This window comes from Stegodyphus dumicola, chromosome X2 (assembly GCF_044657685.1).
Source record: "Stegodyphus dumicola isolate Sdum_Otavi_A_Nest chromosome X2, ASM4465768v1".
Lineage (NCBI taxonomy): Eukaryota > Metazoa > Arthropoda > Arachnida > Araneae > Eresidae > Stegodyphus > Stegodyphus dumicola.
Window position 1 is genome coordinate 79,789,458 of NC_140781.1, and position 15,118 is coordinate 79,804,575.

Sequence of the window (15,118 nt, forward strand, 5' to 3'; positions counted from 1 at the left end):
GTTGGATAGTCATATTTCCTTTTTTGCTAGCTCGAGCTAAAACCAACTTTAATAATTCGCGAACATAGATTTCTACCAGTAATTCGTCTCGTGCAAATCGAGATTTTAGCTGCTTGATAGCTTTATAATTCGCGCCAGAGGGAGGATAACTATCTATGAGCTCTCTCGCTGGAGATCCAACAACCGTTGCCTGCAGTAGGTATTGAAATTTGTCATCGTCATCTATATTTACATCTTCGTCGATCTTCTTAAACTGTCCCCAAAATCCTAACCAATTTCGGGTCTCCCCATTGAATTTTTGAAGTTCCAACTTTGGTAATTTAAAGTTCCTTTTTGTGGAATTTTCTAAAATTCCAGGAGTGGAATTCACCATTTTGTTTTCTACTTTTGTTTTTAAACTGATATATTTATCACGATATGTTTCATTCGTGTCAAAATCAGCTAAATATTCACTTTCGTTTTGACCTTCCAATAAAAGTTTGGAAATTTGTGACTGAACTTCATCTAATCTGTTGAATTTTCCTTCCAACTGTAAGCTCAATACTTGGAGTTGATTAACTTCCACGTCAGGCTTTAGAATTTCAGCATCTAAAGCATTGGCAGTAATCGTAAATGATTGCCTTAGTGGCTTACGCTTTTTTAATAAAATTTCCATGATTTTAAATTCAATATGTCCAATATATTCAAATAATAAAGGATATAATCAAATAAATCATAAACTCACTTGATAAATTCCAACACGAAATCGATGTTTTATTTTCTTCAAATAGCCATTCGGTCCTGTCAAAGAACGCCAGTTGTTTGAAATTAGATAAATTTCTTTACTTATTTAATAACTTCGGACGAATAATGAAATCATAATACATAACTTTTCCATTACTGGTTGTATAAAATTCATCCAAAAGTTTTTAATACTTTAAAAATAAAAGCATTTTTCAAGCTCAACATTTTGTACTGAAGAATCATTTTGTGTACTATTCACATAACACGAGAAAAAAACAAATGTTTCTAGGTATAACTCAGCTAAGTTATCAATATAAAATGATTTTATCTGCTTGATTACAATTGGATTGTTATTTGTTAAATCCGACTAAGAATAGTATATCCTCCAGTTTGTAAGCCAGGTAAGGCCCACAAAATCTTAATTGCAGTTTATTGCATAATTTTACAGTTTTAATTGCTAGTTTTATAAGCTATATTTGGATAAAAGGAAGGGGAGAAAAGAAAAACCTAAATTTAAGTCAATTTTGCATGAAAAAGTATTAATTTTGACAACATATATATACATGAACTGCTTTCAAAGATGAAGAATGAGTCATGAACATACAAAAGTAATAAAAATCTTGAAAATAATTCATTGTATGTCAGCAATATCATTTTCAATATTGAAAATTAGTTGCAAGAAAAAGCTTAAGAAATAAAAAGTAATTTTTAGGAAATTCTCAGTTTTCGTGTAATATATGAATTTAAATTTATACTTTAAATTTCGTACCATATGCGAAACTGTATTCTAGCATAATTTTAAATGGTTTGTTTCTTGATGAGCTTGATGAGGAAACAGTATTGAAATATAGCCTTCAATGCAAAATATGAAAATATACACATTTTTGATGCTAGATGTTGCAAATATATATTCCAAAGGCTTATATAGAGTGAAAATTTACATGAAATATACACATTATTAGGAAATATGTTTATTACATTTATTTGAATATTAAATATAGCAGCACTGCAAATATTTGTACAGCCAATAGCATAATTTTTAAGCCAGACTGCTATTGAAAAAACTTACACGTTGCTTAAAGTATAAACACAGCTTCATGAAAATATAAATATAATATGCAAATAATAAAATTCTTATATCGTTATAATTAAGATCTGCTTGTGAAAGAATGTACATGTATTAAATAAAATGTAAATTCACTTATCAATGAAAGTTTAACACTCATATGCTAAAGTAACAGTTTATATAAATGAAATGTAATTTTGGACCAAAGGCCAATTTTTGCAGTTATAACATAATGTAACCTTACACCAAAGAATATGTATTGTTAAGGAAAGCTTCACGAAATCAGGATTGGGTATCTCACATTGTGGAGCGAAACAGCTGTGATGCTCGAAATAGCTGTCGAGCCTGAAGGTCATGTTTATGAATAGGTCAAAGTGCTGTGACACCATTTTTTTTTGCGGTATTGACAAAAATGTGATCAAATGCGATATAGATCAATCAACAGCAAATGAATCCTATAAAAATCTAAATTTAAAAATTTAAATTATCTTGAACAGTCAAAGAACAAATCTTTTAAGGTTTCTAAATTTGTACCATATTCTTCAATTTCCTGCACATTTTGGCAGCCAGAATTTCTCCTTCTGGTGCAATAGTCAAACTGGTTTACATTTTGTCTACAGAACCTTTCCTTCTTTCCATACATGTTCTTTGCTTACACTTTAGATTCACATCTATAACCCAATATAATTTAAATGAAATATATAATCAGTATTACAAAACATCATTCAAAGCAAATAGGAGAATATTTTTAATTAATCTTTGTGTTACAGTTCTATAATCTAAAACAGCATATCAAATGCTCGTATTGACAGTATTTTGTGCAGTGTATACAGAATGCAAATATTACAATTTTATTTTATTTGTGGGAATAACAAATGGATGAATAAGGTTTAAAGCGTAGAATTTAAGTGCAAATAAGTAGGCCTCAAAAGTGAAACAGTACCACATAAATTTGCAAACAGATTTTTAACACATGAGGCAAAATTTTGCCCCTGAAATATTTCCTTTATGACTTTCATGGTAATAGTTAATTCATTTAAAATAAATCTGTGCATCTCAATTTTTAGACGAGGCAAATGCTTCACTTGACAATGCACACTGTTGTGCACAAAAAAAAAAAAAAAAAAAAAAAAAAAAAAAACTGAGGAAAGTAAATATAAAATTTTTTTGATGTACAATGGAATAAATGTTTGTACATAAAATTAAACTGTGTTTAAGGGACAGAAATGCTAACAAGTACAAATACCCAAAATGCAGGAATGATACAAAACCAAGAACTACTGTATATTTTAAACTCTTTGTAGATTTTATAAACATTGTTTATAAGCCATAAAACAGTGTATGTAATGCTGTTATGAAGAGAATACAAAAAGATTATGTAAACTCAGCATATTTTATAGTTCCTGTAAGTAAGCCTTTATATGTTGCTTTATGATGTGGATAAGTCAATAAATAAACAATTTGGCACTTTTATCAATTTGGATTATGCAGTAGACATTAAAAAGGCTACATCTTTAAGGCTGGGAATACATCACGCACAGATTTTAAATTAATAGTTACAGTGTATTAAGATAGCACAACAATTAAAAATTCAGATCACCACAAGGTCTTACAAAGTTCACTTGAAACAGAGGCCACAATGTACCGCAATGTCTATCTGATGATGCCACGACCAAAAGCAATCATATTATTATTTGCTTAGAGTTCTCTCTTTTTTACTTCACATAAGTAACACTAACAAAAAATTCTGAATCATTACTTGATAATTTTTTTAATTTAATCAACAGGATTTGCATATATATAAAAAAGAATGATGCTTTGCAAATAAGACTCGTTAATTTATTCACACATACTGTTTCACATAACGGCACTTTGATCTGACTTAACACTTTCATATGAAATCAAGTGGACACCTAGGAGATGACAATCAGCCTGGTCTAATTTTTTTCCCCTGGTGGCATTTTCTACCTAATTTACATTTTATTGTTATTAAATATCATTTACAATTTTACAGGGGTAAGTTATGGATAGTTGGGGCAGAAAAAGAAACAAACAACCAAAGAATCGCAAGGTGGCAATTATCTAACAAAACTGAATTGAAGAGAAAATGATTTTTACACTCAACAAAATATTTGAAATCGCCAGATTTCCACTTCAAGTAAGCCACTTTTACTCCTTGAAAATTCTTGAATGAAAAATATGAATGTCAAATAAATTGTGAATAAGATGTTATTAATAAGAAAGAATTCCTGAGTGAATAGAATAGATGAATCATATACATGGAAATTAGTCTCTTTGAAATTTTATAATTGATTAGGGTCACCAGACATTGGGAATTTGCAACTATTCAGGATTTTGAAACGAAAATGATTAGTCATTTCAGTTTATTAGCTTTGCTACTAAATGTCACAATCTAGCATTGTTATTTTGAAAGTGATCCAGGACATAATGCATGCATAGTGAGATTTTTAAACTACGTTGTTATGTTTTTCAGTGGCCAAACTGTTTTAGACTAATGAAGAGAAACTGTTATTACAAGGGGATCCCTGAATTCAAGATAACTGTAATGATTTTATAATTTAAATTTACCACAGATTCATGAAGATAACTAATTCTTCAGCTTGATATTTGAACCTGAAAAGACTGCTAAGCATTTAAATTCCTTACTAAAGAATGTTAAAGAGAAAGTGCAGTTTCACAGAAGAGTTACAACCTAAGTATACATTTTCAAAACCTTATTATGATAGTTATCACATTAACTGAACACTGCATAATAGTTTTTTCAATCACACACAAAGGGGAAAATTATACAGAACATAACATAAAAATTATTAAACACAAGAAAACAGTAAATAGTGTTTCTTTTTCTAACACTGCCATTTAATTAAATCAACAGAGTTTATTGATGATGACCGCAAATGTTATATTGAACAGATGACAGCAGTAATATTTGCTATGAATGAAATTAATTTCAAGCCATCAGATTGTACACTTAAGTTAATTAAAGTGTCAGTCAAGCCAAAATATTTAGCCACTGAATCCATAATGACACATGTGACATCAGCAATAATTTTTGATGGAATGTGAAATAGTGGCTAATCTTTGGAATATGGTAACAGGTAGTTTGGCAACATTTTGGTAAGGTGATAAAGGTTACTAGCTAGGACTTTAGCAGTGTACATGGATAAAGTGAAGAGTGTGCACAATGCCATTTTTGTGCAATTCTGGGATATTTTTTTAAGTGAAAATAGGTCGATGTGTACATGGCTGATACCGTGTATGTGCAATTCTTAAAAACGTGGCAAGCAGTGGGCGATTCTGCACTTTGTCCCAATTTCGCACCTAATCTTCATCATGATTAAGCACTTTTGTTCCATAAAAGTTCTAGCATAAGCGTAATTTGGCTAGCAGATTGTTGGGAAAAAAATGTTGATTAAGAAAAAAAGCCTTTACTTCGTGAAAACAAAATAGCGTCCAAACAAAAACTAGCAGGTTGCAGTAGCTGGGTTGGTCGCCAAAAAATCGCCAAGTTACCATAATCCAAAGATTAACCGAAATAGTTTGAAAAATGTCTATACTGACTGATACTTCAAATCACAAAGGCATAAAACTTATCACTAATAACAATTTGGTTCTTTACTTTAAACTTTGGAATTACTTTCAGCATAACAACACTAATACGACGTGTAAATGCATTATTGGATGAAACTGTGATGGAACTTTAATAGATAAAGGGCATTACTCAAAGCATTACATTTACAAATGTTCGAAATCAGAAGATAATGAAAATAATTAAATATGAGATGCTGATTAGGCATCATTAAAAAGACTTTTTTTCATTTCAAAATAGTGTATCATTTTATAAACACAATTGTTACACATTTCACTCGTTATGGTTAGGTGATCGATAATAGCGACTCTTGAAACGTTGACTTTATCTTCTTTTCTTTCGTATATAATATTGCCATCATGGATAACAGTCAGATATTTTGAAGTGGCTTGGAGAGGCGAAAATGCTGGTTCTGTATATAAATTAGCAAAACATTATGTATTAGAAAAGCTGAAAATTAAAACAAGTGATACTGCATACACTGTGTATCAAAATAAACACTTCATATTTTTTTATTCTTTTACAACTGCCATATTCTCACATGTATAAGCCGAACCACTAAGTTTTACCTTAAATACATTAAAAAAAAATCAAGGACAGGCATCTACTACATCTACAATAATTTTCTGTTTGGAGGTGTGAAAGCAGCTAAAATGAAAACAGTACTTAAGCAAATATGAGTAATTTTGTTTTATTTATCGGTCAAAAGGTACACTTCTTATTTACTGTCACTTTTGGTACCACTAGAGTAGTTGTCTGCACTATCAATATCATTATCACTGGTACCAGTACCCAATAACAATAGATTTCATATTCAATTGTTAAATACATGCTTGTATGTACCCACTTCTAATCATTCATATGTATAAGCTGCAGCTCCTATTTCCGTCTGCTTTTTTGCAAAAAAAGTACAGCTGATACATAAGAGAATACGACATGTGCAGTACTTAAACAAACTGGCTGTTACAATACATGACAACCCCTTTAGCTTCTTTCACCGTGGCCTAATTTTGTTAAGTGCGTCAATAACTAAAACCAGTCAATAATTAGTAAAATTTCAAATTTTTCTTGACATCCATTACTTTTACCCACTACAAATGGATAACAGCTTTTCTATCTCCCTATTTACCAGCAGAAAGACAATATGTTAATTTTAAATTCTGGTATTACTATCTAGTCAATTAAATAATATTGATATTTTTAGCTTTTATAATTATCAACTTTTATTTTATTTCACAATTTATGTGGTTAAATTATGACATAGTACATAAAATATTTTTTTAATATACACTCAATGCTAATTGATATATAGCCAATCACCAAAATATTTCTACCACCTGGAACAAAAGATCATTTTCAGCATAGAGATGAATAAAATAATAGCGATAGCAGCCTATAGACACCTTAAATGCCTTGAAATAAAAATTAACTTTTAAGAAGAACCATCGTATATACCAGGGTTCGCCATAATGTGCTCTTCAGAAGGAATGGCGAGACTCCTGTGCAAATAAAACCTAACAAATACAGTACAATAAAACTACTCACAAAGTCCAAAAGAAAGCAATTACTTTATATTCGATTCTGCAGACAAGCATCTGTATTGGAAAACTTTTTTAATTGAATGAAAATGAGGCTGATCTTTGGAATATGGTAACTGGTAGTTCGGCGACATTTTGGAGGCGATAAAGGTTACTACCTAGGACTTTGGTAATAATGTGAGAAGCACTAAGTTCCGATTACGCATTATTTTGTGTGAGGGAAATGAGATATCATGAGACATTAATGGACGAATTATAAATTGTTTAATCGGAAAAGGGGGAAAATCTGGAAATTTCATATTTAGCTATATTCTATGTTGTGTGAAACGTGACATTAATGGACGAATTACAGTTCTTTAATCGGAAAAGGGGGTTAATTTGGAAACGTTTCAGTGTGTGTTGTGTGAAATAGTGTTAATTTTCGGATTGCATGGCGCTATGTAAAGTGAATTCTAAATTTTTAATGCGTTTAGCTGATAATAATAATAAGTTGAGATTGTGTGAAAGGAAGGATATTACAAGTTTAAATGGCGGTGCAAGAAATATGGTGAAAATGGACATTTTGTGAAAAGGAGTGTAAGGAAGGGTACGTGGTTTGCTGAAAGTAGTTTGAGTAAAGGTGAAATTTTATTAATTTCTTATTACTTGGTGAATAGACTTCCAGTTGACTACTGGATTTAGGATTTACAAATTAGCAGTAGTACTGCAGCGACGTAATGAAGATTCTGAAGAAGATTAGGTAAGTTAGTATTTTTAATCATTTGCGGATATTATTTTTTTGCATTGTTCTAAATGTAAGGAGTAAATAAATTAAAATGGTATTATTTGAAAATTGTTATTAGCAATGATTTAGTTTAAAGTAATTAGGATTGTAATCTAATTTTTAATTTAATGTATGTGCTTATTTATATTTTAAGTAGTGTTTTTTTAATTTAATGATCGTTATTTTGTGAGTTATATGTTTGTAGTATTTTGGAATATGTTTGAGTAGTATACGTTGAGTATTTTCATGCATTTTCGTGAATTTTTCTAATTTATGAGAAAAAAAGCAGTGTACATGGATATAGTGAAGAGTGTGCGCAATGCCATTTTTGTGCAATTCTGGGATATTTTTTTTAAGTAAAAATAAGTCGACGTGTACATGGTTTATGCGTACGTGTTATTGTAAAAAACGCGCGAGGAGTTTGCGATTGTGCACTTTTTCCCAATTTTGCAGTGAATATTTGTCACGATTAAGCAGTTTTGTTAGATAAAATTTCTAGCATAAGTGTAATTCGGCTAGTAGATTGTTGGAAGAAGTGTTCAGTAGATAAAAAGAAAAGAAACATGTCTTTACTTCGTGAAGACAAAATCGCGGTGGGGAAAAAAAAAATAGAGGGTTGCTGTAGAAGAGTTGGTAGCCAAATTTTCGCCAAGTTACCATAATGTAAAGATCAACCGATTTGCTTTCCAAAATACAGTTTCATTTTATGAGAATTTTTACAAGTACGTTCGTTCGGTATAATTCCATATCCCTGCAACAATTCAAGAGCATCTTTTTCACTCACAGGCAGATCCCAAATACCCATAGTTAAAGTATTTCAGGGCATTCAATCTAACCAGTAATAAAAATAATTTCTTTACGTATAACGACGTATAACACGTAGTCGCCAAATTTGGCGATTTATGTGAATTTTGGTCTGGTTGCGTTAATACGTAAGTACCAAAAATACATAGCAACTTTTTCAATTTTATACCATTTTTTTCTATTAGCGAGTTTGATAAAAAGCCTTTTAAGGAATTAAAAGCCCTTAAAAGGCTTTTTGTGAGTTTAAACTGCAAATGCATACTTTATTTAATGCATAGTAAATGCTGATAGTTTGAAAACGCAGGAGGGGGGGGCAGAGCTTTTGTAACTGATGCTGATGAGGTTAATTTCAAATCAGCCGATTTGCTCGGCTAATCTTTGGAATATGGTAACAGGTAGTTTGGCGACATTTTGGTAAGGCGATAAAGGTTACTAGCTAGGACTTTAGCAGTGTACATGGATAAAGTAAAGAGTGTGTGCAATGCCATTTTTGTGCAATTCTGGGATGTTTTTCTAAGTGAAAATAGGTCGATGTGTACATGGATGATACTGTGTATGTGCAATTCTTAAAAACGTGGCAAGCAGTGGGCGATTCTGCACTTTGTCCCAATTTCGCACCTAATCTTCATCATGATTAAGCACTTTTGTTCCATAAAAGTTCTAGCATAAGCGTAATTTGGCTAGCAGATTGTTGGAAAAAAAAAAAAAAAAAAAAAAGCCTTTACTTTGTGAAAACAAAATGGCATCCAAACAAAAACTAGCAGGTTGCTGTAGCAGGGTTGGTTGCCAAATTTTCGCTAAAAATTTGCCAAGTTACCATAATCCAAAGAATAACCAATAGCTCATTAATATACATTAAATACCAAGTGGTAAAACAAAAGATGACAGTTTAAAGCCTCAGAAATTCTTCCTGTTTAAGAACAGTAATAAGACTAAGAATAGCGAGAAAAACCTAATGCTTAAGAACAGTAATATCGTGCATCGTAGGGGTTTTCATCCGCAGAGAACCCGTTGCATTTTTACTCGCCAAGCTCGCCGTTCATCGACGATGAGCCGAGCCGTAAACGTGATTTTCGAACTACTCTGATATGCGCCCTGAAGTCGCCAAACACTTCACGCTGCCATATTACTATCTAAATTTTTTGTCTACAGTTTGAACTTTTAGCCTAAAATGTCTCCAAAAATGCAGTTTTCGCACATGCAAAAACTACGTTTTGAACACACAATTTAGCTAAAAATCAGAAACAAAAAATTTAGATAGCAAAAACGTAAAGTTTCTAACCAAAAATATTTGACAAGAATCCATGTACACAGCGACATGTTTTAACTTAAAAAAAAAAAACATCTACGAATTGCACAATGTAGGCAACGAACGAATCTACAAACTACGCACACCTCGTTTTAATAAATTAACATAACAACAATAAATTTCAAAGAATACCATGTACACAGCGTCCTGTTTCAACTTTAAAAATCATCTACGAATTGTACAGTCTAGACACTAAACAACAAAATAAACTAAAATAAATTTCAAACAATTTAAAAAAACAACAATAACGACAGAAATTCATACTAAAGAACCAATGAACATAACATTCTACAAAATAAGAACAAGGATAAAATAAAATGCACTTACCATGAATTAATGCGTTTTCGAATAGCAGAAATATAAATTTCATACCGCCTTTAACATGCCGCCACGTAATCACTATCGTATTTACATGACAGCCAGACACACTATCCAGAAAATTTATACTATAGTTCACAAATAAATAAAATTACAAATCCTTACTTCTATCATGCACTGCCATTAAAAATAATCTCCCAGACCCTCTTTCCACACTTCCAAATACCCACTACCCCTCAACAGGATAGCCACAATGATATTTCCTTTTGCCGAACTTCAATTGAACAACTACCATTTTATCTTTCCCTCCCACCTTCTCAGACACAGAGGCGAACCAATGAGCTCCAGTGAAAGATTTTTCAACGTCAACAGGGTTGCCATAGAGCACGCAATCGCGCCATAAACCAGCGCAGAACACATATCGCCACATTTGATGAAATTAGGGCGTATATTAGAGTTGTACCGTGATTTTTAGTGCATGTAAATTCAAATTAACAGACAAAACAATATATTAAGCGTATGGTAGTAAAAATTCACAGATAATAAGCACGTAGATGTAAAACTAACCGGTTAAACGTGATATACGAAAATAAATTTGTATTAAATTCAAGTTAGCACAGAAAAGAATATATTAAGCATAAGACAATATATAAGGATTTATTACGGAAATAAAAGTTCACTTAAAAATAAATTAGTATTAATATACTGAAATTAACCGGTTAAGCGTGATATACGAAAAAAATGTGTCTTAAATTCCAGTTAACACAGAAAACAATATATTCCTTACACCAGCAGTGGTTTGCTAGTTTTGATGACCATGGTGATGCATCGTATTATTCTGTCATCTTAGATAATCAATATTTTTTATTTCAATTTAATTTTTATTTATGTCACACCTGCCATCCTCTGAAAGGTTATTGGGTACAACTCTAATATACGCCCTAATTTTACCAAATGTGGCGATATGTAATCTGCACTGGTTTTTGGCACGATTGTGTGTCCTATGGCAACCCTGTTAATGTTGAAAAATCTTTCGCTGGAGCTCGTTGATTCGCCTCTGTGTCTGAGAATCCCCGGAGGGAAAGATAAAATGGTAGTTGTTGAATTGAAGTTCGGCAAAAGGAAATATCATTGTGGCTATCCTGTTGAGGGGTAGTGGGTATTTGGAAGTGTGGAAAGAGGGTCTGGGAGATTATTTTTAATGGCAGTGCATGATAGAAGTAGGGATTTGTGATTTTATTTATTTGTGAACCATAGTATAAATTTTCTGGATAGTGTGTCTGGCTGTCATGTAAATACGATAGTGATTACATGGCGGCATGTTAAAGGCGGTATGAAAATTATATTTCTGCTATTCGAAAACGCATTAATTCATGGTAAGTGCATTTTATTTTATCCTTGTTCTTATTTTGTAGAATGTTATGTTCATTGGTTCTTTAGTATGAATTTCTGTCGTTATTGTTGTTTTTTTAAATTGTTTGAAATTTATTTTAGTTTATTTTGTTGTTTAGTGTCTAGACTGTACAATTTGTAGATGTTTTTTAAAGTTGAAACAGAACGCTGTGTACGTGGTATTATTTGAAATTTATTGTTATGTTATTTTATTAAAGCGAGGAGTGCGTAGTTTGTAGATTCGTTTGTTACCTACATTGTGCAATTCGTAGATGTTTTTTTAAGTTAAAACATGTCGCCGTGTACATGGATTCTTGTCAAATATTTTTGGTTAGAAACTTTACGTTTTTGTTATATAAATTTTTTGTTTTTGTTTCGGATTTTTAGCTAAATTGTATGTTCAAAACGTAGTTTTTGCACGTGCGTAAACCGCGTTTTTGGAGACATTTTAGGCTAAAAGTTCAAAATGTAGACAAAAAATTTAGATAGTAATATGGCAGCGTGAAGTTTCTCGCCAAAAATATTGGTGCGAAATTTGGCGACTTGAGGGCGAATATCAGAGTAGTTCCGGTTATTTTTAGAAAAGCATTAACAATATATTATCTTGTTAAAACATTACGCCATAAAAATTGATTGGTTTAATCCTAGTATCCGGTGCACCCCCGGATTTGGCTACTATTATCGCCAACGTTGGCAATGTTTACATTTACGGGGTTCTCTGCGGAAGTGCTTCCAAAAGTAGTGTTTCGCTGAAACCAATGTATTAACATGAAGAAACTGCACTGTGACTGATATTGTTAAAATCCTAGTATACGGTGCAGCCTTGGTGCGATTTTAAAAATTATCGCCAACACCAAAAATTACCAAAAGAACGTCTATGTATATATAGTGATAGTATACTATACACTATATACATAGTATATACTATGCATAACTATATATATTCTTTGAATACCCGTTTACTACTTATTGCATATGTCCCGTTTTTATTGCTCATCATAAAAGTCGCAAAAGTAACCAAATCCCGTGTGCACCGGATACTAGGATTAAACCCTGATATTTTAATACCTATAGATTACGCTTATTTATTATTACTTAACACGTGGCTGGAAGGCCTTACTTCAAATAAATAGATCATGAAACTTTTAATTACCATCTTCAGAAGACGATGAATCTGAGCTTGAAGAAGACGATGATGAAACAGAACTATGCGATTCCTCAGAACTGGAACTTTCAGAGTCAGAGTCCGTTGAACTATTCGTTGCAGATGAGGCATCATCAACAGGACGATCATGCACAGTAGAACTTGAATCAGATTTGGCTTCATCAGCATCCGTTTTGAGTGTGTCTTCATCGTTTTTAAATTTTTTAGTAAGCATCGCTGTACGTGTGGGTCGCGACACGTACTTACGTTTCCCGCTGCATTGCCTTTTTTCTAGGCATTTTTGACATAGGTAAAGTCTTGCATTACAAGCCCTTCTATTTTTTAAACTGCTTCCCATTTGCAAATCTTAAATAAACCGGATAAATCACTAAGAAAATAAAGCACAAATGATCACATATACACCATTTCTTTCTTTGAAAACAACGTAAACAGCATTGCCAGATTGTAAGAGACAAAAGTTAAAAAATATCTCTGATATTGTAAATCACCCAAAAGGTAACTGTTAAAAATTGTGATGTGCAATATTACAATTAAATTTCCCATAGACTTCATTGCTAATTTTACTCCATTAAAGTATTCGAATTTCAAAAAACTGAAAAAAAAAATTTTAAATCTGAAAGCGCTCAAATTTTTATATTACACCCAAAAAGAGTTTTTTTTAACGTTTTGTGTGTTACCTTTACTTATTAAATATCATGTTCTTCGCACTTAAGCCATAAAATTGAATTCAACAGCGAGATTGCAAAACGTTTTCTGGCTTTCATGAACAATGCTAATATTTTCTTTCATCTGGCGGGCAGAAGGACTTAATGACGGGCGTTCGGGATATGGCTCTTTGCCCCCTTTTTTATTTGTACTTGTTACATGTAAATATATAATTTAAAGGTGTATATAGTACTTTTATACTGTTAACAATAGTAATACGCCTATTTAAGGTATTATGTAAGAACCGCGTGCAATGTGTCATTATATGCTTCCTAGCGATGTTATACGATTAAATGTTGGAGGAACTAGGTAAGTATTAGAATCTGTATAAACCTTCGTGTATGATTGTGTCACAAAAATCTATTAGTGTAAGGGAAAGAATTACTTTCGTTAATTATTTCATAAACATGATTTTTTTTTTTTTGTGTGTGTGTGACAATGAAAATTAACATTGGAGGTGCAATTCAACTTCCTCACATGAAGTAAATAAATTAATTCATGAATGTATGAATGGGTAACAGCTTAGGTAAATTTTTAATTTACTGCTGCGTATAAAAAGTAACATTTCTTTTCACGCCTGTAATCTCCAGGAACAATATTTTCTCATATATTTTGTAGCTCATTTGTGTGGAGGCATTTTTGAAGGCATTTTGATTGTATTTGTGTGTGAATTTGTTTTACTTCATTGCGTATATTAATGGATTTTGAATTGGTTGATATTTGGTGATAAGTATGCCATATGTCATGAAATCAAATTTAATCAAAAGTGGAGCAAAAGACGATTCAAAACTAAGTCATGAAAATCATCCACTTGTACTGGAACTGCTTTGATTGTTTTGTGAAAGTCACAATAAAGAAAAATAGTAAGAAGAATGAAAAACTTCTTACCACTCGCCTTTATTATGTGTATTCTCAATGATTCAGAGTTTCATTTTCATTGCATATCTGATAATTTCTATTGCATAATAATATATCCGGGGTCTTTAATCATAAAGAGAGATAGATATCTGTTCTTGGATGAGTTTTGATTTCATATGTATCATAGATTCTTGCTGAAGTTTTACAGGGTTCGTACGATCCTTAAAAGACCTTAGATTTTTTGGAATCGATTTTTGGTCCTTAAAAGTCCTTAATTTTGGCCAAAATTTGCAGAAGGTCCTTAATTTTAATCATCTGAAATTTCTGTCTGTTTTTACAACTGTCATCTTGAGTGTGAATTAGCATTTTAAGGAATATTTTAGGCGATTCACTGCCGTGTATATGGTTATCTTTTGAATGGGTTCATGAGTTATAATTTGTTTCTATTTCTAGTATAAATGATGGGATACTCGAGTGTCTAAGCAAGAAGTGAAACATAATCATTTCGAAATTCATTTTTTCTAGTAAGGAGCTCTTAAACAACTTTTCGCTTTTGGGGATGGGAATTCTTTTATTAAACGGTTCTAAATTTGGCGACTTTTCAACATTTTGGCGATTTTAAGATTAGTTTCTATAGAAACTTTTTAATTCCGAGATCTGAGAATTTTTCGATGATTTTTTTTATAAAACATCGTAACATTAATAAATTTCATTAAAATAATGGTAATATATTGAAATTATATTTAAAAAATAACATTAAAATGAAACATTTTTATTTTTCGCTGTAATATTATAAAGTTTCATTTTGACAACTTATTATACAATATTTTTAATCTGAAAAATAAACAATTTATAATGCTATAAAGC

General features: G+C 31.5%; 1 protein-coding gene across 1 annotated transcript; it reads right to left on the bottom strand.

Annotated features, from left to right (window-relative positions):
• Positions 1-1,678: 1,678 nt before the first annotated feature.
• On the bottom strand, positions 1,679-13,125 carry LOC146992782 (uncharacterized). The gene is made up of 2 exons (XM_085810077.1): positions 12,677-13,125; positions 1,679-5,811 (listed from the first exon to the last, which is right to left on the bottom strand). The coding sequence occupies exons 1-2, from the start codon at positions 13,023-13,025 to the stop codon at positions 5,600-5,602; spliced, it is 561 nt and encodes a 186-aa protein (XP_085666203.1). The 5' UTR covers positions 13,026-13,125; the 3' UTR covers positions 1,679-5,599.
• Positions 13,126-15,118: the final 1,993 nt, after the last annotated feature.